General features: G+C 30.5%; 2 protein-coding genes across 2 annotated transcripts; both read left to right on the top strand.

Annotated features, from left to right (window-relative positions):
• The first annotated feature begins 7 nt into the window (after positions 1-7).
• Positions 8-9,128, top strand: LOC133314307 (uncharacterized mitochondrial protein AtMg00810-like). Its single transcript, XM_061515770.1, has 2 exons — positions 8-966; positions 9,041-9,128. The coding sequence occupies exons 1-2, from the start codon at positions 8-10 to the stop codon at positions 9,126-9,128; spliced, it is 1,047 nt and encodes a 348-aa protein (XP_061371754.1).
• A 7,174-nt stretch (positions 9,129-16,302) lies between these two features.
• On the top strand, positions 16,303-17,780 carry LOC133314313 (purine permease 1-like). The gene is made up of 2 exons (XM_061515776.1): positions 16,303-17,074; positions 17,194-17,780. Exons 1-2 carry the CDS (start codon positions 16,337-16,339, stop codon positions 17,533-17,535), a joined length of 1,080 nt encoding a protein of 359 aa, XP_061371760.1. The 5' UTR covers positions 16,303-16,336; the 3' UTR covers positions 17,536-17,780.
• Positions 17,781-23,766: the final 5,986 nt, after the last annotated feature.

Genomic DNA, 23,766 nt, shown 5'->3' on the forward strand with positions numbered 1-23,766 from the left:
CTTTACTATGCAAAAAGGGGAAGTGTCTCTTGCACTTTTAGTTTATGTCGATGACATCATCTTAGCAGGTAATAATTCACATGCTTGTCTTGCAGTCAAGGAGTATCTGAATCAGTGTTTTAAAATAAAAGACCTGGGTAATCTGAAATATTTTTTGGGTATTGAAATTGCCCGCAGCAAGAAAGGAATATTTTTATGTCAGCGTAAGTATGCCTTGGATATTCTTTCTGATTCCGGGCTCAGTGGATGTAAACCGGCGATTTCCCCCATAGAACAAAATCATCGTCTTGCCTTGGATGACGGACCAGTATATGAGAACCCTGAAAGGTATAGAAGACTCATTGGTAAGTTGATTTACCTCACTATCACAAGACCCGACCTGAGCTATGTTGTTCATATCCTTTCTCAATTCATGCATTCACCGCGCCTAGCTCATTATGAGGCTGTTCTCCGGGTTATTCGATATGTAAAGAGAGATCCTGGTCAAGGACTTCTCCTCAAATCGGATTATGACCTAAAAATTCATGCCTATTGTGATTCGGATTGGGCTTCATGTCTTCTTACCAGACGATCTCTCACTGGTTTCTTTATTATGTTGGGTTCTTCACCCGTATCCTGGAAGACCAAGAAACAAGTAACGGTGTCTCGCTCTTCTGCAGAAGCAGAGTATAGATCAATGGCTGCAGCTACAGCAGAGATTGTGTGGCTCAAGTCGTTTCTCACCTCTCTTGGGGTCACTCACTCAAGTCCTATGGAATTGTTTTGTGATAACCAAGCTGCTTTACACATTGCAGCGAATCCGGTGTTTCACGAGCGTACCAAGCATATTGAGTTAGATTGCCACTTTGTACGTGAACATATTCTAGCCAAGCATATTACAACAGCTCATGTGCCTTCTCGTTCCCAACTTGCTGATTTGTTTACTAAAGCCTTGGGACAACGCGAGCTTCTTAGTTTTCTTCCCAAGTTGGGCATTTCATCCTTACATACTCCAACTTGAGGGGGAGTGTTGGAGATTATATGTAACAGTATATTGTTTGAATTCTTTGTAACGTATATTGTTTGAATTCTTTGTAACCGTAGGTTTGAATTCTTTGTAACGTGTATTGTTTGAATTCAATTCTTTGTAACCGTAGGTTTGAATTCTTTGTAACGTATATTGTTTGAATTCTTTGTAACCGTAGGACTGTTTAGATAGAGTATTTATTTGTTTTAGTCTGTTACGTTGTTACCATTTATTGTATGTTCGCCTATTTAAAGGCTACCAATGAATGAGATAAGCACACAGTTGAAATATCAAGTTTATCTGAGGTGCTAGAAACCTCGACTCAAACAGAAACAAGTTAGAAGGGAACTCAACAGATTTGATAGAGATAATGTACATATGAATGATATGAATGGTTGGAGCTGAAATTTGGGGTGCATAAATTTGGCAAAGCAGCGTAAACAACACTGAGGTATGAACAAAGCCTATTAGATTTTTAATTTTATTTTTTTGGAAAACGCCTAATTAGATATTTATAATGTAGAAGTAATATTATATGGTTAAAATATTTTGCTCGTGAGACTCTCGAGGAAGAAAAAGCGTAACAGCTTTGGAAATTTATTCTCGAGTAAATATTATTAAGCAAATTTCATAATGTCCGTTTTAGTTCCTATCAAATAAAAAAGTTCATAGTGGTCTCTAAAAAATTCAAAATGAACCCATTTTAGTTCTTTTAAGAACTAATATAGGTCTTTTTTGAATTTGTGAGAAACCACAATTTTAACTAAATAGGTCCATTTTGAATTTTTTACGGACTACGATGGGCCTTTTTATTTGCTAGAAACTAAAACTGGCATCGTAAAATTTGATAAAAACCAAAAAAAGTATTTACTCGTTATTCTATGATCCTCCCTTCTCTTTTTCTTCTTCCTCTCTCTCTCCTCTCCTTCCTATTCTCTCTGCAAGGACCACAACGGGTCGGGAGCTTTGAATACTGTCTCAATAGCTTTGAAATGTTACATAATATATTAACGGAAAAAATTATTCTTAAGCTACGTGATAAATTTCTCTCCTATACACTCTTCGATAATTGTGTCACTTTTTTCTTTTCTTTTCTTTTTATTTTTTTAAGTGGTGGAGCCCACAAGTTTATCTCTATGACATAAGATAACTTATCTTCTTTAACATGAGATTAATAAAACTCAATATTAATATATATTGATGAATTCATAAGATGACAAACTATTTCAATTATTATATTGAACTGCATGTGCTATACAATAAGTTATAAAATACTATTAAAACTAGTGTATTATCTGTGCATTACAACGATAAAAAAAAAATTGATTTGTTTGTCTTATAAAAATTAACACAAATCATAAAAGTATATAACTGCATTTTAGTTTGTCCTGTAGTCATTCAAAAATTATAAAATTTGACTCGACTTCTTTCAGTATTTTTTCAGAGATTGACTTTCGGTTATAATAATCAAATTTATAAAATAAGAATAAATAATTATTTTTGGGATAGGTTATTCTACCTATCATTTTTTTTGTCTACTACCCTTTAACACCGTTAGATCAGAATCTCGATAAGAGAACGAAATGAAAAATGTAGTTGAGATTCTGATCTAATGGTGTTATAGGATGGTAGGTAGAAAAAGTTGTAGGTAGAATAATCTCTCTCATTATTTTTTTACAAAGATTTGTGTCTTTAGTATTTTGAATTTTACAAATTTGTATTTACAAAAATTGAAATCAGATTTAGGAATTTAATTATAAAAGGAGAAGGGTGAAATTTTAATTTAATTATCAAAATGTGTTGGTGGGCCAACTTTTCGAACCGAGTCCAGTTTGTCACCTCTAATTGTAAGCATTTTATATCAGCATGTATTAAGCTTTTATATTTATCCACACAAAAAAAGGATTCTTATAGTTGTGTCTAGATTACTATCTATCTATATTTTCTATTGTTGCCTCTAAATTGACTCTTTGAGGTGTGTGTATTTGTGAGTTGTGACATATATATATAAGACGAAAAATTGACAAATATTTGAGTTAGCACATTTAATATTCTAACAAACACTTAATAGTTGAAGCTGAATGTAGTAATATCAAAAGAGCATTCATTAGCTTAATTGCATAAGATATTCACAGAATTAACATGTGAATAAGTATATATTTAATGCATGGTATTTAATTTCAATAACATTTTAACTCTACCAATAATAATTCGGTGAAGAATACGAAAAGTCAACTACTCATTGAGTTGAAAACTAATAATCATAAATAGATTTAAATTAATAATATGTTGCAAAACATTTAATGTCATTCCTTTTAATTGAGTAATTAATAAAAATAAATAATTATTTTTTTGTAAGGATTTGTGTCTTTAGTATTTGAAATTTTACAAATTTATATTTATAAAAATAAAAGTTTACGGGCAAATAACATGAATTACATATAGGGGCGTAAATGAGTCAGGCCGACTTATAGTGGCCTGTGTTAGGCCTACCCTATTAGGAAATTAGAATAAATTTAGTCTTGTAGAGAAGCCTGTTTAAAAATAAGGTCGCAGACAAAATATGAAAAGTCTGACTTTTTAGCCTGTAGGCGCCTATTTAATTTTTAAAATAAAAATATTTATCATATATATTACTTATTTATTCTAAAAGTTATTAACCATAATATTTATCATATCTTTGTTGTCTTGAACATTATTTAAAAATCTTTCTGTTATTGTTAAAAATCCATTTGAGAATTTTTATAATTTGAACCCTTCCTGAAAATATTGTTTAATAAATGAAACATTTCATTTTTTTTAGTTTAATTTACAACTTGGTGGGCCAAAGAGGCCTCACAGGTCAAGTTAGGTCTTTTATGTTTTAATAATAGGTCAGGTCTGGCCTTTAAATCAAGCCTTTAATAGACTAATGGGTCAGATAGGCTCGACATATATTTACGTAGGCTTGAGCCATGAAGGTCAAAGTCTGATCTTATTACACCCCTAATTACATAGAGACACATTGTGCATTAAAACTAATTTTTTAATGCTTCTAACAAAATAATCACCGGTTCATTTGTAGACACAAAAAACTAATTAATCCTAATAGACATTATAAGAAATATTATTAATAACGTGAATTACGAAGAGATACATTGTGTTTTAAAACTTATTTTTTTAAAGATTCTAACAAAATAATTATTGGTTCATTTGTAGACCCAAAAAAATTAATTAATCCAAATAGACATAATAATAAATACTATTAATAACGTGAATTACGAAGAGACACATTGTGTATTAAAACTTATTTTCTAAAGCTGCTAACAAAATAATCATTGGTTTGTTTGTAGACTCGTAATAAACATAACAATAAATATTATTAGTAGGCTTAACAATTTTCAATGCAGAAAGTGGTGGTATTATTAACAGGCTTAACAATTATCTTTGCAAAAAGTAGTGAGATATTAATACAGTTGTTTGCTACAAATAAATGCTGACTTTTTTTTTTTCAGCTATCAAGTTTAAAATTCGAATTTAAAAAGTTACAAAATTGGAAACATTTAAAAGTGATTTAAGTGTGAACACAAAGTGTTGTGTTGACATTTGAAAGTTGCTAAATAATTTTGGAATAATTACATGTTAAAATAAAAAATTGTAACCAAAATATAATGAACAAATATGAGTTGATACAAAAAATATTATTTTTTTATTTGTTATTATATTGTGAATAATTCTCAAGACAATCATTAACGGAAAATTCGCAATAAGTACTAAAATTATTATATACGATACTACTATCAATACAAAATAGTAATTAAATTTTATATACAAATGTACATTTAATGCAAAGAATGTGGTTGGTTTCTTTGGAACATAAAATCACATTTTGATATATTTTTAAATTTATGCACATTATTTTAATGATAAAATTTTACTATACTTATTTGGACATATTAATTGAACTATTTTAGAACAAAAAATATTTATAATAATTTTTATAAATTATTTTTTAATTTCATCTTAATTGTATTTTAATAATTTTGTATTTAAAACTATATGCAAAAAACTTATGTATTTATTATATTATTTATTTTTTGTTAAAATTTTGAACCATCTTATGCTAATATTCTAATATGAATAAAATAAAATAAAATAAAATATACATAGAGGTGGGCTTTCAAGCCGGCAGGGAACTCACAGGAAAAAGAAAGGGATGAAAAAGGTGCGGAGTATATTCTAAAATTTGAAATTGTGTATTCTCTTTTTTTTTTCACAGCTCTATTAATAAATTATAAAGTTATCTCATGAAGAATTATCGAAATACTAATATTAGGACCCGTAAGATTAAAATTAAACGAAAAATTATTTATAGGTATGTAATAGTAATATCTTTTTTTTATAATGAAGTATATGTCTTCTTTAATTTATTAAAGTAAATATATTTCAATTTCTATTCTAAAAAATTAAAAATAAAGGTTTAAGATATGAAAAATAAAAAATGTAAATAAAAGAAATAAAAAAGACAAAAGACAAAAGACAAAAGACAAAATAAATTAATTATATAATTGAAATAAATTAAAATTTTAAAAATTCTGTCACAGTAGTAGTGGAAGAGATTTTATACTATGTGTAGATGAATTTCATTGTATTATTAAATATTTGTTAGTTACTAACGCAAGTCACCGTTATTATTGACTATTCATACATATTTATTTTGAAGTCTTAATCAACAATCTTTGTTAATAAGTAGATAGCCAAAAAAATGGTAAACCACATTACCGACAAACGCTCATTCTATGATACATCATAAGAATATTGCAACATAAAAGCTTTAAGAATCTCACGTAACAAATAACCCATCCCACTTGAATATATACTTGAATTAATTATATTTTCTTAGAATTTTAAAAAACTATTTTAATTTATACTTTTTATATTTATTTAAATTTAAAAATGTCTTGTCCAATACAGAAAAAACACGTGCTACCCAACAATATTGGTACGGTTGAACCTAAGAATATAGTTGACTGTTTGATAGACGGCAACATTTATCGATAGATATCTGTATTTTTTCATGCTCCAGCATTTGGCACGCCTTGCAAACCTGTATCATGCGGATGGTGGTCGTGTCATGGCTGATATTTTGACTGTGAGCCAGACAAACTAGATGTTGACTAAGTAGGCATTGCGTCAAAAGCGGGGCGTGTAATATCTTAAGAGCCGATAAGATAAGGAGTGATCACTGGTGTGAAAAAGTATGATACAAAAGAGCACGAATAATGAGCAGCTTATGACAAATTTTGTAGTTGGGATATATATAAACCAATCGAATCAATACTTGAAATCGAATCAATATCTGAAAGAGAAAGATTTCAAAGACTGTGCTAATATAAGAAGGTATAATTGAGGATAACTTAGAAGAATTATTTGGTATTATCTATACTAATAAAGTACATTTACTTTTTGATAGCTCAGAATGAAAGAACTGCTCTATAGTTAAGCGTAATTGACTTTATGCAATTCTGAGATAGAGGACCTCATAATTTTTTTTCCAGTGAAGTGTGTTAATAAAGACAAAATATGTTAAAAAGTCTCATATTAATTTATGGGAACAGTCATTAATCCTTACAAGTTATCGAATGTTACAAGATAAAATGAGTCGAGTTTTTCAACTAAGCCGGAGCATGTCACCCAATGTGCCACTCTGACTGTGTCTTATGAAACATTAATGATTGATATATTTATATTAAAACAATAAGACTTGTTACCGTGTATAGACTTTTAGGTAAGTTATTAAATAATATATTACTTTTAGGTAATTTATTAAATAATATATTAACTACGGAAGAACTCGATCAATAGTTAAGTGTGATTGACTTGAAATAATTATGAGATAGGTGACTTCTTAAAAAAAATTTGGTGAAGTGTGTTAATAAAGACAAAGTATGTTGAAAAGTCTCGTATTAATTTATGAAAAGAGTCATTAATCCTTACAAGTTATCGAACATAGGATGAGTTGAATTTTTCATCTCACTCTCAAAAGTAAAGTGGAGCATGTCGCCTAATTTGCCACCTCTGATTCTAGCTTATGAAACAACAATGATTGATATATTTATTTTAAAACAATAAGACTTGTTACCGTGTATAGACTTTTAGGTAAGTTATTAAATAATATATTAATGATGAAATAACTCCATATTTAAGTGTGATTGACTTGGAGCAATTTTGATATAAGTGACCTCCTAAATTTTTTTCGGTGAAGTGTGTTAATAAAGACAAAGTATGTTGAAAAGTCTCGTATTAATTTATGAGAATAATGATTAATCCTTACAAGTTATCGAACGTTACATGATAGGATGAGTCGAATTTTTCAACTATCTCTCAACAATAAGACGGAACATGTTGCCTAATTTGCCACCTCTGGTTGTGTCTTATGAAACAACAATGATTGATATATACTTTTTTTTTCGGTAGGCATGATTGATATATTTATTTTAAAACAATAAGACTTGTTACCGTGTATAGACTTTTAGGTAAGTTATTAAATAATATATTGCTTTTATTATAGTTGCTTTGATGACTAAGATGAATTTGCCTTGAAATTTATGAAAAGCTTATGATGATAAGATTGCGACAGCAAACTAATTGATTCTGCCTAAAAATTTTACTGCTATGACTGAGAAATATCCTGGAAAATGCTTCCGTTTAAGAAACAGTTCAATTACCAGTTATTGTTTTATTTTAGTTTTTGGCCAAACGTGTATTTATGATGAGCTGGTGACCAGAAACAGTTAATCACAAATCATTAACACCTCGTTATGGTTAATTTAAAGACTTTTTTAAATGGGAAATTCAATCCTAATTTTGTTAAAGAATAATATGATAAAAAATCATATGGCGTAATAAGCTGTTCTTATACCGAAAAATTTGCACATGATCGTTAATATACTTGTATCTAATGGCTTATCTATTATTATATATATAAAGGAGAACCAAAGCAAACCTCCTGTGTGTTCACACTATAAACTCTCCAAAATGTTGACGTGTCAAATTGTGATTCATCCTAAGCTGTGTGTTCACACTTGCATTAATATTTAAAAAATAAAATAAAAGAAAAATTCATAATAATTACTTTTTATACAAAAACGAAAATCGAAAAGGATGATTAATGACCCACCATCATTAATTGTTGCATTAGAAGATGAAAGGTTTTTAATTATTGCATTGAAAGATGAAAAGTTGTATAATAATGTTATTTGAATATGGAAAACTCATCATCTCATATTTTGGAAAAACCTCCAAGTCATTAAGACGTTTCTTCCTTCTAGCCCCTGACGTTTCTCATCTCTTGCTTCTGCGATTTTTTGTTCTCACTATTTTTGTTCGACTATTTGTTTGTTGTAGTTATTTTCTTCGTTTGCATTTTGAACGTTCACGATGTTCTCCAAGTATGATTTTATAAAGGATATTAATCCTACCAAGGAGAATTGGAGGATTAAAGTTAGGGTGATTAGGTGTTGGAAGGTTCCCAATATTCACCGGATGGATTTTGATGATAATGTGGACATGATTCTGATTATTGCTGTGCGATTTTTTTGGTGTCTTTTTTTTTTCCATTGATATATTAATGTATCTCTTTTGTATGGTGGAAAAATACATGCCACATTTCAATGTGTAAATGCAGATCACGTTTCAATTTTTTTTTAACATAAATATTGTTTATTTCATATTCAGATACATCTTCCCAACAAGGAAGAAACCAAGATTGTTTTAATGGTATCTTATGTAATTCGCGCAAGGAGAGTTGTAATAATTCCTTTCCATCAAATGGTATGACAAAATCTTTGGTAGAAGATCTCTCGCAAAATTCAGCCTCTCCTGTCATTACGTAAGTTTTTTTCCGTTCTTCCTTCATTTACAACAAACAATAAATCGTACATCGAATATTCTTATAACAAGAATATTTGAATCTTTTCCATCCAATGGTGTGACAAATTCTTTTGTATGATTTTTTTTTATACTTCGATACTTTTTTATGTTTTATTCAAGCAGAATATTTGAGTCCCTTCCCTCAAATGGTGTTGCAAATCCTTCTATGAAAAATCTTTCGCCATTTTCTGCCTCACCTGTTGGCAAGTAAGTTTTCTTCCTCATTTATTTTTTTACAACAATAAAGTAATAATTCACGATTACTGTTGATCAAAAGTTACGGTAAAATCTTTTGTAGAAAATCTCTCTCCACGGTCAACATCTCCATTAATTGTTCTGTAAGTGTTTATTTTTGTCATTTGTTCATGTAGAAACACAAAAAGAAATCATACTTTGTGACTTCTTATAAGTTGAGATTTTTTTTCAAGCAGAATATTTGAATCATTTCCCTCCAGTGGTGTTACAAATTTTTATGTGGAAAATCTTTCGCCATTTTCTGTCTTACCTATTGGCAAGTAAGTTTTGCTTCCTCATTTATTTTGTTCACAACATCTATCTAACGACACAAATCCTTGCAAAAAAAAATAATTTATTATTATTTTGTAAATCTAATTGTAATAAATGAAAGTTCATCTTTGGGATAAAATATAAAATCTTAGACGTAACTATAAGAGCCTTTTTTGTAGATAAATATACAAACCTATTACATGCTAATAGTTAGAGGTGACAAAATTTATCATTGTATGTTGTTGTTTTTTAAAAATTTATCATTGTGGGTTCTTTATATTGTTACAAGTTTTTAGCATGTGTATTGATTTGATTTTGTTTAGACACATTTGTTTCAGTGTAAGTATAACATCCCGAGCGCTGACGAGGGCGGGGAGTGATCGCCGGTGCAAAGAGGTACAGACAAGGAGCAGCTCCTAACAGGCTTTCAGCGGGGGGTTACATGCATGAATGAATCGAATCGACACCCGAAAGAGAGGGATTCCAAAGGCTATGCAGGTATAAGACTGCACAGTTTGGGATAGCTTATAAGAATTAATTAGTACTACCTATGCTAACAAGATGCATCTGCTTTTCGGTAGCCCGGATCGGAAGAACTCCGCAGTTAAACGTGCTTGACTTGGAGCAATTCTGGGATGAGTGACCTCCTGGAAAGTTTTTACGGGAAGTGTGCGAGTGAGGAAAAAACACACTGAAAAGTCTCGTGTTAGTATGTGGGGATAGTCACTGATTCTTGAAGCGGTCGAACGTTACAAGTGGTATCAGAGCAGGGCCTCTCATCCAGTACGGTGTGGTTCGAGGACGAACCAGGCGGAAGCTGGTGGGCATGTAACATCCCGAGCGCTGACAAGGGCGGGGAGTGATCGCCGGTGCAAAGACGCACAGACAAGGAGCGGCTCCTGACAGGCTTCCAGCGGGGGTTACATGCATGAATGAATCGAATCGACACCCGAAAGAGAGGGATTCCAAAGGCTGTGCAGGTATAAGACTGCACAGTTTGGGATAACTTATAAGAATTAATTGGTACTACCTATGCTAACAAGATACATCTGCTTTTCGGTAGCCCGGATCAGAAGAACTCCACAGTTAAGCGTACTTGACTTGGAGCAATTCTGGGATGAGTGACCTCCTAGGAAGTTTTCCCGGGAAGTGTGCGAGTGAGGAAAAAGCACACTGAAAAGTCTCGTGTTAGTATGTGGGGATAGTCATTGATTCTTGAAGCGGTCGGACGTTATAGTAAGCAAAAAATGTGGCTCATACATGACTATTTGGTTAATTTGCTTTCAAATCCCTTTCTAACAATGTTTTTTGGGTTCTAAAAAATAAAAATCCCATTTTTTTGTTGAGACTATTACTTGTGGGTGTTAACATATTAGCGTAATTTATTTAATGAGCATTTGCATTTTGTACCGTAGGCATAAATATGATGGTAGAAGAGGATGTCCCTCGTAATGCATAAACATAGGAAATCACATGTTTAGTATGTATTGAAATCATCCCTCCAATGATTGCTACAGAATGACACTAAATTAATAGTTTTTTTTTATTATAGGAACAAACTGATCTTTTAATTCGATATTTGCTTGGTCTGTTTGTTACCTTGATTTTATTGGTGGCTGTTATAATTAGCAATAAGTTGTATGCATTTTTCTTTTTTTATCCATCCTCATTTTAACATAGTCTACTATGACGTATTTATTTTTTTCATAACTCAACGAGTAGATAACTATATTTGATTTGTATAATATTGATCACTCTGGATAGCAGATTTTTGTTTATGGTTGATATTTGTAAAGTTTTGTGTCAATGCTGTAATTTTTTCCACCTGAAATATAGAATAAGATAGTAACAGGTTTTTGTAAGTATAAGGTTTGCAGTGTGATTAACCAACCACGACGGACGACAAATATTTTGATAATACACTAGTATATTTAGTAAATTAGATTCGTAGGATATAAATACACTTGACATATAAATTTGAGAATGTAATTTGTACCCAGATAAAATGATCCTAACCCAATCATAAATTTAGCTTCGTAAAAGGATGTAAATGGACTGAATCAGGCTAGATTCTGGTTTAAATAAATTAGACTTATATAAAACATTTTGAGTCTGGGCAGATTTATTAATTTGGTGCAAGCCACTGACTTAAACTATATTAAAAAAAATGTCTTGCCTAAACTTGTTAATCAGTTTTAGTTTATTAAACCTTTAATATTTATAGAGAATTTTAAAAAATCAATAAAATAACATTATTTTATTAATTAAAAATAATTAAGTTTTTATTTTATTTTTTTTAATTAAATTATATTAAATAATACAAGTACGTGTGTGACATTTTTTTAAATAGATTTTTTAAGACTTAAGCGGCTTCTATTTTAATAAATCCAAATCTAATCTAATGTAAACTAGGTCATAACTCTTAAAAAAGTATCTCTCTCTCTCGTTTACACACCTACATTCACGATTCACCAAAGAATCTAGGTTTGTGAAGAATTGGTTGTGATAGTAACAGTTCCAAATGAAATCACATGCGATTAATTTAAGAATTTGTTTATCAATTTTTTTTTTAGAATTTAATATTTTTACAGTAAATATAAATAATTTATGGAAAAAACTATTCTTATGCTACATGTGATAAGTTTCTCATCTACACACTCTTCGATAACTATAACTGTGTCATCTTTTTTTTTTTTCTTTTTTCAAGTGGTGAAACCCACATGTTTATCTTTATGATATGAGATAACTTATCTTCTTTAACATGAGATCAATAAAATCTATAATTTATTTACATTAATTATCAAAATAACACCGATTTGAGTTAAAAGACTAAAAAATTATGATGATAAAAATTATTTTAACTTGAAATAAATTATAATTATATAAATACATTGATTTCTGTCCAAAATAATGTCATTTTGAATTCAATATACATAATTTATCTATATTGACTGCAGAAAAATAATCCTTTAATTTAATTATATAAATAGTTCATCCATGAGTTTGATAAATGGGTACTCAATTAGATAAATAATTAATTTACGCCCTAAGTCAAAAGAAGACGCACATCCTTTTTGGCATTACATATCGTAAGTCTCCGTTTCTCATCTTCTATGGCCCTTTCTCACCATAACCACCCACCCCGTTCATCAACTTTTTGCCCCCAACGGCATCCCACTGGCACAATCATTGCCAGTATGACAACTCTAACTCAGCATTGGGTGAATGATAATGAATATGATACCTTTTAAAAGAGAGGAATATTTTAAAAATATGCAATATTACAATTATTGATTAGTAAATTAAATATGAGAATTTATGATAAAATATATGTATATATCAAATAAATTAATAGATTTTTTTTTTTAAACAATAAATATTTTTTAAGTCAACTTCATGATTAATAATGATCAAATAATTTGAGCATGCGGATAGGGTCATTAGGAAAAAAATAAAAATCGTCTACCGAAAAAAATAAAAATCATTCTATTTATTTACCAAAACAAAATTCCTTCCATTTATTTACCTGAAAAGTTATCTCTTATGGATTTAAGATAAAGGCACGTAAGAAGGACAAACAACTAAAAGAAAAATTTTAAAAAATTCTTTAATTATATTAATCTTAATGTGACAGCTTATGTTGTATCGACACCAACACGGAATACGACACGACATGACGACACGTTAATTTTAAAAATATTAAATTTTGACACATTTTGATATTAAATAATATATTTAATATATATATATAATATAATTTATATATATATATATATATATATATATATATATATATAACAGCAAATAAAAGTCATATAACTAATAAATATCTTGAATAATTTTATCTATAAACATATAGCTCATGAGTGTGCTAAAGGGATTGATTATAGAGCTTATAATATTATTTGTCAAATATTTTTGATTATTCAATATAATTTGTCATTTAAGGTAATATACAATAAATAAGATGGCATTAATAGCCTTAATTTTATTTCAAAACATAATTATCTTCAATTAAATTACCCATCATTAAAATATTAAAGACACTAATAAATAAATATGTTAAAATTGAGAAAACATTTAATGATGCACACATTAAATGCATTTTGAATTTATACATCAAAATTCCTAATTATAAAAAAAAACCCTCACCATGGAATTTCAGAAAAAGCAAAAGATTGACGAGGATGGCCGATTTCGATTCCCCTCCACCACCGTCCTCCGCCACCATTGCCTCCATTCTCGAAACTGCATCACTTTGTCATCTAATGTGCTCGACGCCATTCGTTCTGTCGCCGACCGCAACACCACTCTCCAGAAGCTCTTCGTTCGGGGCCTCAGCAACAAACCACTAGAAACTTCCTCCACGAGGCCACCGTCATCTTCGACAAAGCGACTGGTAGATCCACGAATTTTTTTGTTTGTTTTAAAACTTGTTTTATTTTACAATTGTTTTAATTTTATAAAGTTTTTGAAAACTTTACATTTTGGCCTTGTGAACAAACACGAATATATATATTGACTAAAAAGTTATATTTTTCTATCTAAATTCGCGTTAAAATTAACGTTAATGACGATCTATTATCATTTTTTGAATGTCCTCGGAAGTTAATAACCAACTCATCGCTTTTCTTTATCCGGATCTCAAGAACTAGTAAAAATAGAAAATATAAATAAAGATTTGATATATTAGTGGATATAATTATAGCAACTTAAATTTTTCATAAACATAAAAAAGAAAAAAACGAGTTGGACACGGTCAAAATCGCGTGTCGAGAGAGTCAACGTTAAAGGTGTTAATGGGTCGAGCCGGGCTGCACATTGATATTAAAAGGCTAAACCTGTGTTTAAATGTGTCAATCTGACCTAGCTTGTTACCTGTTATGAATATAATTATCGACATGTGACCTGACTTATTTACAAAAAATAAAACCCTAGTTTAACCTGTTTAAAAAAAATAAGATAACAAAAATTTATCCAAACAGAAAATACAATCAACAGCACTAGTAATTCCATAAATATTCATAAATTCAACGTATATCCAAACAACATAATATAGAACAAAATCATTCAAAAAGTTTGTTTAACTAATAAGGGGTGAAAAGGATTGAGGAGAGAGATGACTATTACAAGTAGTATAAAAAAATAAAAATAAAAATAAAAATTAATATACTAGGCCAGCCTGAGAGGCTCTAAGGCCAAGTTTTTGAATTGTACCCTGAAGCTTTTTATTAATCGAGCTTTTATATAAGTCTAAGTCTGGTTCCAACAACCAATTTTAAACATGTAAGCTCAAGCCTTCACAAATAGAGCAAAAAGCCCCTGATTTGTTTCCATCCCCAGATAGGGGGTATTATAAGTAGTATAAAAAATAAAAACAAACTTTTACGTTTTCCATTAACTTTTACGAGACAAACAAATCGATTTCATTTTTTCTTGGAGCAACGCACGAGTAATATACTATTTTTCAAATAAAAATAAAAAACTAAAATCAAAAATCAAAAAATATTTAAGAGAAAACTAATTTAACTGAAAGAGGATTATATTATTACTAATAAAAATTAAATTAAAATATAATATGATATATATATAAGCAGTTACTTTTTTATGTTTAACAATATTAAAACATTGTTTTTTTTTGCTGGTGATTTGCAAATATTCTATTATGCTTATCGTTTATTAAATAAATTCGAATAATAATCAAAGAAAATAAAGAAAGTAAAAATCCCATTTTAATAATTTTTTTAAAAATATTAATTTAATATGAAAGCTTGTAAACATGTGTCAGTCCAGGGGCATATATACATTGGGTTGGACTTGTTAGGTATGTATAAAATATTTTAGACCTGACATGGTCTGTCAATCTTATATAGGTCTAGTTAGAAGTCTTACATAACTTATTTTTAGAAAATGTCTAGGCCAATTGGTCTGTTTAAGTCTATTAGGTATTTAGTAGTTAAAAAAACAATTTAGATAATATTATTTTATTATTTAAAATTATTATTTTAATAATTTATTTATTTTATTTAAAATAAATAATATAGGATGACCTGTAAGATTATAGGACCTGTTTGAAGCACATGATAAAGAAGATAAGATAAGATAACTTATCATATCATACCGTTATCTCTTGTTTGGTGGATCAATAGGATATGATTAGCTTATCCTATTGTCTCATTTTATTCTATCCAATACATGATTTCTTATCCTATGGTATGTGGGAGCTGAGTTAGGATTCAACATGATAGGATACCAATATTGGATACCCATATATCCTCACGTCCCTAATATATCCTCACGTTACCCAATATATCCTCACGATACCCGATATATTTGTATTTATTGCATTGTATTTTATTTTTCTTTCTCCTTTCTTCTTCTACATAATCTTATCAGATTGCTAATCAGGTTCTCATCAAACACAGGACACGATATAGGCTTATCAGCCCCATATCATATTCTACCCTTATCAGTCTCATATCTTATCCTTATCAGTCTCATATCTTATCCTTATCAGTCTCATATCTTATCCTATCCTTATCTTATCTTGTCCATAAAATGAGTCCATAGGATCAGCATGTAAAAGGAAATATATGACCTATTTTTTAAATAGATTTTTTTGAGATATAAATTTTTTCTATTTGACTATATGTAATTAACGAGAAATTATATTTATTATATAAGATTACATTATACCGTCATTTTTGTTTTAAAGCTTTTGTTAATAGACATTGACAAACGACAAACACTAATTTTTTATTATTTTATTTCTTGGAGTATGAAGTGCAGTTTATAACTTTATATAGCATGTATCCTTTAAAGAAAATTCCAAGATTGTTTAATTGACTGGGTGGTTCTATTATTGGTGATCTCGCCTAATCACACTAAAGAGAGATCTGAAGCTAGCTAGCCATGGCGGAAGGAAGTGAAACAGAACGAGACAGAACCATGAAGAGGTTCCTTCTCATAATTAACTGCGTCATGTTAGCCTTAGGAACCTGCGGTGGTCCACTCGTTCTCCGTCTCTATTTCATCAACGGCGGAAAACGAGTCTGGCTTTCAGCCTTCCTCGAAACCGCAGGCTTTCCCTTCATGTTGCTTCCCCTCGCCGTCTCATACTTCAACCGCCGCCGCCGCCATCGTGCCACCGCCGCCGAAAGCACGAAACTGCGGATTATCTCGATGAAGCCTCCTCTGTTTTTCGCCTCCGCCTTCGTCGGAATCCTCACCGGCCTCGACGATTATTTCTACGCCTACGGCGTCGCTCGGCTTCCCGTTTCGACTTCCGCCTTGATCATCGCCACACAACTCGCCTTCACCGCCGTCTTCGCTTTCCTCCTCGTGAAGCAGAAGTTCACGGCTTACTCGGTGAACGCTGTCGTTTTGCTCACCGTTGGAGCGGCGGTTTTGGCTCTTCACACCAGTGGGGATCGTCCTGCGGGTGAGTCTACAAAACAATATGTTATGGGTTTTGTTTTGACACTTGTTGCTGCTGCATTGTATGGGTTTGTTTTGCCCTTCGTGGAGTTAATGTACAAGAAGACCAAGCAAGCTATCACATACTCTCTTGTCATGGAGATTCAGTTTGTTATTGGCTTGTTTGCTACTTTGTTCTGTACGATCGGCATGATCATAAACAACGACTTTAAGGTTGTTCTCTTTTTCTCTCTGTCTATGTCTTTGTTTAATTTTGATTAATAAAAGTATTAAAAGTACAATTTTTAAATTGTAAAGTAATAATTGTGATTTGGGTTGTTTGAATTTTGCAGGCAATTCCAAAAGAAGCGAGAAATTTTAAGCATGGGGAAGTTAATTACTACGCTGTGCTTGTGGGGAGTGCAATAATGTGGCAGGGTTTCTTCTTGGGAGCAATAGGGGTTATCTTTTGTGCTTCTTCTTTGTTTTCTGGTATTTTAATTGCGGTGTTGTTGCCCATTACCGAAATCCTCGCCGTTATTGTTTACAAAGAGAGTTTTAAAGCAGAGAAAGGGGTTTCTCTGTTACTATCACTTTGGGGCTTTGTGTCTTACTTTTTTGGGGAGATTAAACAGGCCAAGAAAGCGAAAAGGAACAACATCCCAGAAACAGAGCTTCCTCCTCAAGCTCCGTAGTATTATTTCTATGATCCATGACTGCAATGCATGTTTTTCCGTTTTGTGTTTGAATTTTGTATCCGTAGGTTAGCTTTTGCCTCAGCTTCACGCAAATGTCAGTTAGAAGGCCATTTCCATCCAACAAATCCTGCACGCACGCACGCGCGACAGCATATTTTAGTGGTCAAAGCAAAAGCGGGCATATAGTATATATTCACGACTGTATTACTATTGGTTTTCTTTACATGAATAAAAGAATTCGTGGTGGCAACTGGCAAGTCTCTCAAATAAAGAATCAGATGCAAGCATTGAACGGTCATACTTAAAGCCGAATCGCTTTTGAATCAACCAAAAAAATGGGATTGTATAATACCTGTGAGTGTTTCAATAAAAATTTATACTCATAATTCTAAAGTAATTTTATTTTATCATTCAAAAAAAAATTAAGGAAAAGGGCGTGGGTTCAAACTCCGCTGGCTAATGTGAGGACTTTGTTGGTGGGTGATATGTAATTCCTCTCAGAAATTCTCAAAGAGGTTGGGGGTCTTCCCTGACCCTAGTGGTATATCGGTGTGAAAGGAATCACTTATCACCAAAAAAGTTTATCACTTTTACAACTAATTTAATCATGGTTTATTTTTGTCAATCTAATTGTTATAATTTATTGAAAATTAATAACATTTATTATGTCACATTTATTAATTAATTAATAATTCCCAATAAATTATCATCGTTAGATTGACAAAAATCAACGGTGATTAAATTGATTGTGAGAGTGATAAATTTTTTTGGTGGTTAGTATATCCTGCTTCATAAAATTAATCATTTTGAAAAAAATTCATTTTTTTTTTAAATACAAATGAATATTTTAAAATTAGTTTTTGAAAATCCATTATACCAAAATATATTCATTCGAAATTTATGATTTGTTCTTTACGATATATATAATTTATATAGAGCACAACGCTCATATAAAAAAAAAGGGAAATACTCTGTGGTTTTTTTTGAATCATTTATTCCCTATTTTTTTTTCTCGTTTATCCTAATACACTTCAATTATCTTGTTTCATCTTTTTTTCAAATTTTGGGAAGAAAATGACATGAGAATGAGATAGGTAAAGTGTATTTTTGATTAAAAAAAAAAAAAAAATCATAATAGCCATGTTGTGGCGTAGAAGAAGAAGTGAATCGTCTCACATGTCATTTTGCGTGATGATGTAATTTATAATATTTTTAGTATTTTAATTTTTTTGTCGCCGTTAATTATGTTAATATGATATCACACATGACAGCAACATAAAAAACAATAAAAATGGTATGTCACAAGCTTTGGAGCAATCAGGATTTTGGTTGTTGCGTTTGACCAAAATTCAAGAGAAGAAATATGCTCGTAAAGATCCTATAAGTAAAAGGAAATAATACTCTCATGCCACATGAGATACTCTCATTTTCCTACACAAATTCGTTTTCCGTGCCAATTAATTTTTCTTTTCTTTTTTAATATAAAATATGGGACCCACATTTAACTTCTCTCTACTTTTTTTCTCTCCTACAATCCTACAACATAAGAAAAGTTAAACCCATAAGTAAAAAAGGAGTCAAACGAGTACAATACGACTTGCCTGGTTGTACTCATTTCCATATTTCATTGCCTTCTCCGTTTCCTCTTAATTACCAGAACTACTTAAGCATTTAAGTCAAAATTTAATAAAAGCTGGCATGGACCATATGGTTGGCGCCAGAAGAAGGGTTCTGTCAATCAATTTATACTTGAGGCAAAAATATTTATTATGTCATATGAAAATACCAAATTCGAACCTATCCTCTTATTAATTCTTTCTTTCTTTCTTTCTTTCTCTCTCTCGTCTCGTTTCGTTCCAAATTCGATATATATCCTGCATTTTCTCCAGGGCCATTAAAAGCTGGTCCCTTGCTTTACCAATTAACTTTAAAAGGATTCAGCCCAAGGTGCGAGATTTTCATCATTCAAGAATCAAGATGGTCCAATATATATTCGAATAATGCAGTGCCAAATTGCAATATCGAATAACTCAGAGGAGGAGGCAACCATGTCATGGTATCATTCTGCAACCCATGGACGAAAGGCAACAGCATCACGATGGCACGTTTTTGGTTTATTATATCGAGAAAGATGAGGGTCAACCAAACAAGCTTTGTTTTAACGGCTTGTTTGGTAGGTAGGTCATGATAAGAATGCATATGATACGATATAAGACTAGCTAGAATAGGATACGAGCTTATATTTTATCTTGTGATTGATTTGCATAAGATAAATCGTCTAATAGGATAATGTTATCCTATTTGATATTTGAGGTGAGCCATATAGTGTATTGATATAAATAGACAAAAATATCTCTTTAGTAGAATTTTATATGATTTTTTAAAATTGATTTTTACTTATTTAAACATTATTTCTTATTTTAAATTAGGGTTAGTTTTGTTATAAACAATTTGTCTAATGTTTACCGAAACGATGTCGTTTTGGGACAAAATTTATGGTGTATAATTTATTTCAGCGTTATAATAGTCTTTATTATTCTAATTTTTTAATCACAAAATGATGCTGTTAATGTGAACGTTAGACAAAATTGTCTACAGTAACATTAGATAATCTTTTCCTTTTAAATTATTTAAAAAAAATTAAAAGTCATAATTTTAAATAAAATATATTAAAATACATAAATAATTTTATAATTTTTTTAAATATTAAAAATTATATCCTCACCTATTAAAATTAAAAATTAATTTTAAATTAATTGTTAATATTGGTGAGTAATTACAATGGTGAGTGGTTGCGGCGGGTGACCGATTAAATTGGTAGTGTTATAAGTTGCGGGGTAGGTGGCATTGGGTGGTTGTAATAGCATTGGTAGGTGACAATTGTGGTGATTGATTGATGACAGTGGTGGTTGGTGTCTGGGGATGCCAGTGGCGAATGGCAACAGCAGCGATGGTGGTATTTGTTGGTACGATGGTGGCATGTGAGGTTAGTTGGTGGAAATGGTGGCACTGACGTTGGTAGGTGACAAATGTGGTGGCTAATTGATAATAGCGGGCGGTTGTAGTGGTGACTAGTGGTGATTAGGGGTGGTAGCAGCCCGAGGTGGTGAGTGGAGGCAATTGTGGAGGCCGATCTATATTGGTGGGTGGTTGGTTCTTGGTGGTCGGTGGTTGCTATAGCTCATTGTGATGAATGGTTGCAACAGTGGATGAAAGAGATTTGTTATTGTCGGTTGACCGGTGGCAAGGGATGACCCTCACATGCCCAGAAATATTCATAGTGGAAGAGCATAGCGCTATATTATGTGATACTTGTTATCCTATTATATCAATTTCTAACCCAAGTTTTCCTATATCATATTACGGACATGATAAAATGTGTCAACAAGATAAATTTATCATATCTTATTAGTTCAACAAATAATAGATAAGGGCAGGATATGATAACATATCCCATCTTATCCTCTTTCAACCAAACTGACCTTAAAATATTCAATTATATTTAATAAAAAGGAATTTTTCAGTTACTTGTAAGTTGTAATTTAATTTCACTCGTGTCAACAGAAAACACTTATAACGTCGATCGTGGAAGTGCGAAATTCAAGTATAATAATAACAGAAAATAATTAAGTTCCAAAGTAAGAACTTGAATAATAAAAACAAACTATGACATAAAATTGAAAAGAGTTTACAAAAAGTAGAAATAAAAATACGTTTATTTTTAAATTTTAATAATTTAATATCAAAATATAGTTTAATATATTATATAAATTAATTTAATAATTTAAGCATAATAATACGTTTATTTTTAAATTTTAATAATTTAATAATGTATGTAATATATTATATAAACTAATTTATTATATTTAAATAATAAATAACTTAATAAGTCTTTTAGTAAAATTAAGCTTGATTGACTGTAACTAAAATAAAACTTTTTTTTATTAGGGTTTTTGTGTTTGTCATTTTAAATTACGTTATGTTATTTTAGGAGAGAGATAGACACAAAGAATAAAAATCATGAGAAGAAAGTGAGTGATTTTTTTAAATTAAATTTTAAACAAAATTTTTTATTTTATGTCTATCTATCTTCCTGTTCTCGACGTTACTCCAATGGTGGAAGCCTTGTGTTCTCACTTCTCATCTTGAAGATGAGCATTAGTGTGAATCAAAAGTCACGGTAGGTTGTTCTTTTCTCTGATATATATCATTTCTTTTCCTATTTTGTAATTTAGATCTATTTTAATATGTTTGTTTGGTAGAATGATTCGTTTATTTATTTTTTAATCTAAAGCTAGATCCTGTTTGCGTTGTATCTTCATTTTGAGAATTTGGTAGCTTTTTTTTTTTTTTGTATTATTTCAATTGGTTCATTACTTTAGGATTTCTTAACAACCTTAAGTTACCACCCAAAAGCTAGCTCATGGAGTGAGAGTGGACTTATAAACCTCACATTGGTTATTAGTTGCCCATACAACCAATGTGAAACTATATTTCTTAACTACAAAGAAAATGGGAGCCGGTGAGATTTCGTGATACTCTCTGTTAAGAACCTTGAGGTCACCACTCCAAAAGCTAGCTCAAGGGGTGGGAGTGCCCAAGCCTTATAAACCTTACATTAGTTGCCCATACAACCAATGCAGGACTATATTTCTCAACAGGATTAATTTGATTCGGGACGAATCCAAGATTAAAGTTTTAAACTTCTTTTTCTTCAAAAAAAAAAAAAAAAAAAAAAAACTGTAGCTTTGATACTGAAATTGTTGGAATCTTGCTACTAATTTCCTCAAATGATTGAAAGCACGAAAGCTAATTGCTATTTTAGTTAGTTGTACAGAGAAAACCCATAAAAATTTGAATTTTGTATATATTTTAATTTCAGAAAAATTATATGACCTGCTTTAGCTTTACGTATGAAGTTCTAAGCCTTAATAAAAAAATTCTATCAGCTAGGTTGCTGGTTCAAACTAGCATAAACATGTTATCGTTTGTTTGTTTCACTCTGTCCTTATTTATTTTTTCCCCCAACATACTTTGCAATTTGGTTATAATTGTAAAGCAAAAAGTGATAAGGTTAAGCTAGCGCAAGAATGTGTATAAATGATAAATTCAAAATTTGTGGAGGGAGGAAAGCTTGCGTGTTAAAGAGGACTTCTATGGTTTAGTTGTAACTTGTAAGTTTGTAATCTATTATAGTGAGTAGAGAATCGAACGCAATACATAGAAAGAAAAAAGTAAATTAGTATAGGGCCTTGATTTTATGCCCTTGAACCTTTTTGTTGTTGTCTAGAATCTAGATATTCTTCAAGCATAAAGATAAATTGTAATTGTGTGCATAAATTGGACTCTTCATCCATGCTTAATGTGCATGCTTCATCCTTGTTAAATATCCACCCTTGATTACGAAAAAATAAAATAAAAAAATCCACCCTTAAAGATCATGAATCATGATGAAGGATACCTGTTAGGGGTGTTCATTAACAGATTCAAACCGTGATGACTGAACCAAAAAATCGATAATCGAAAAATAAAAAAAACTCATAAGTTTTATTGGATTTGATCTGTTTTCGGATTAGTTGATGAAAATCGTTCCAATCAATACCGACCTAATATATTAATTTTCCTCTACCTAGTTGGGTTTTTTTCCAATCATAGCCTAAGAATTTCTAAACCCAAGATCCATTAACCCATCAACTAAATCCAAGAAAAAATCTAGTCACAATTCATCAAGAAATTTTATCTGTGTAGAGTTTCATATTTCATTGCCTAAAAAAAAACTATATTATCGTTTACTGATGCTTTTGTATTTCAATTTTTTTTTTACAAAGCCAATATATACAAAAGATGTTATTTATATTAATTTTTCTCTACTTACTTAGGTCTTTTCCCAATTGTAGACCAAAAAATTCTAAATTCAAGACTCATTAACCTGTCGGCTAAACCAAAGAAAAAATTCAGTCACACCTCATCAACAAAATTTTATCCGTGTGAAATTTTATATCGCATTGCCAAAAAAAAAAATAGATTATAGTTTACTAAAATTTACAAAACCAATACATATAAAAGATATCTTGTTCGCATAATAATCATGAAATAAATTTTAAAATTTTTAAAAAATCAAAAACTGATTCAATCCAAATCGAAAAAAGCTGCATTGGATTTGAAAAAAAAATAATCCAAATAAATAATTATATGATCAAACTGAAAGAATTTAATCAGATAATTTCT

The sequence above is a fragment of the Gastrolobium bilobum genome, unplaced genomic scaffold (assembly GCF_033153095.1).
Source record: "Gastrolobium bilobum isolate Gb01-03AN ecotype WA unplaced genomic scaffold, APGP_CSIRO_Gbil_v1 utg12160, whole genome shotgun sequence".
NCBI lineage: Eukaryota > Viridiplantae > Streptophyta > Magnoliopsida > Fabales > Fabaceae > Gastrolobium > Gastrolobium bilobum.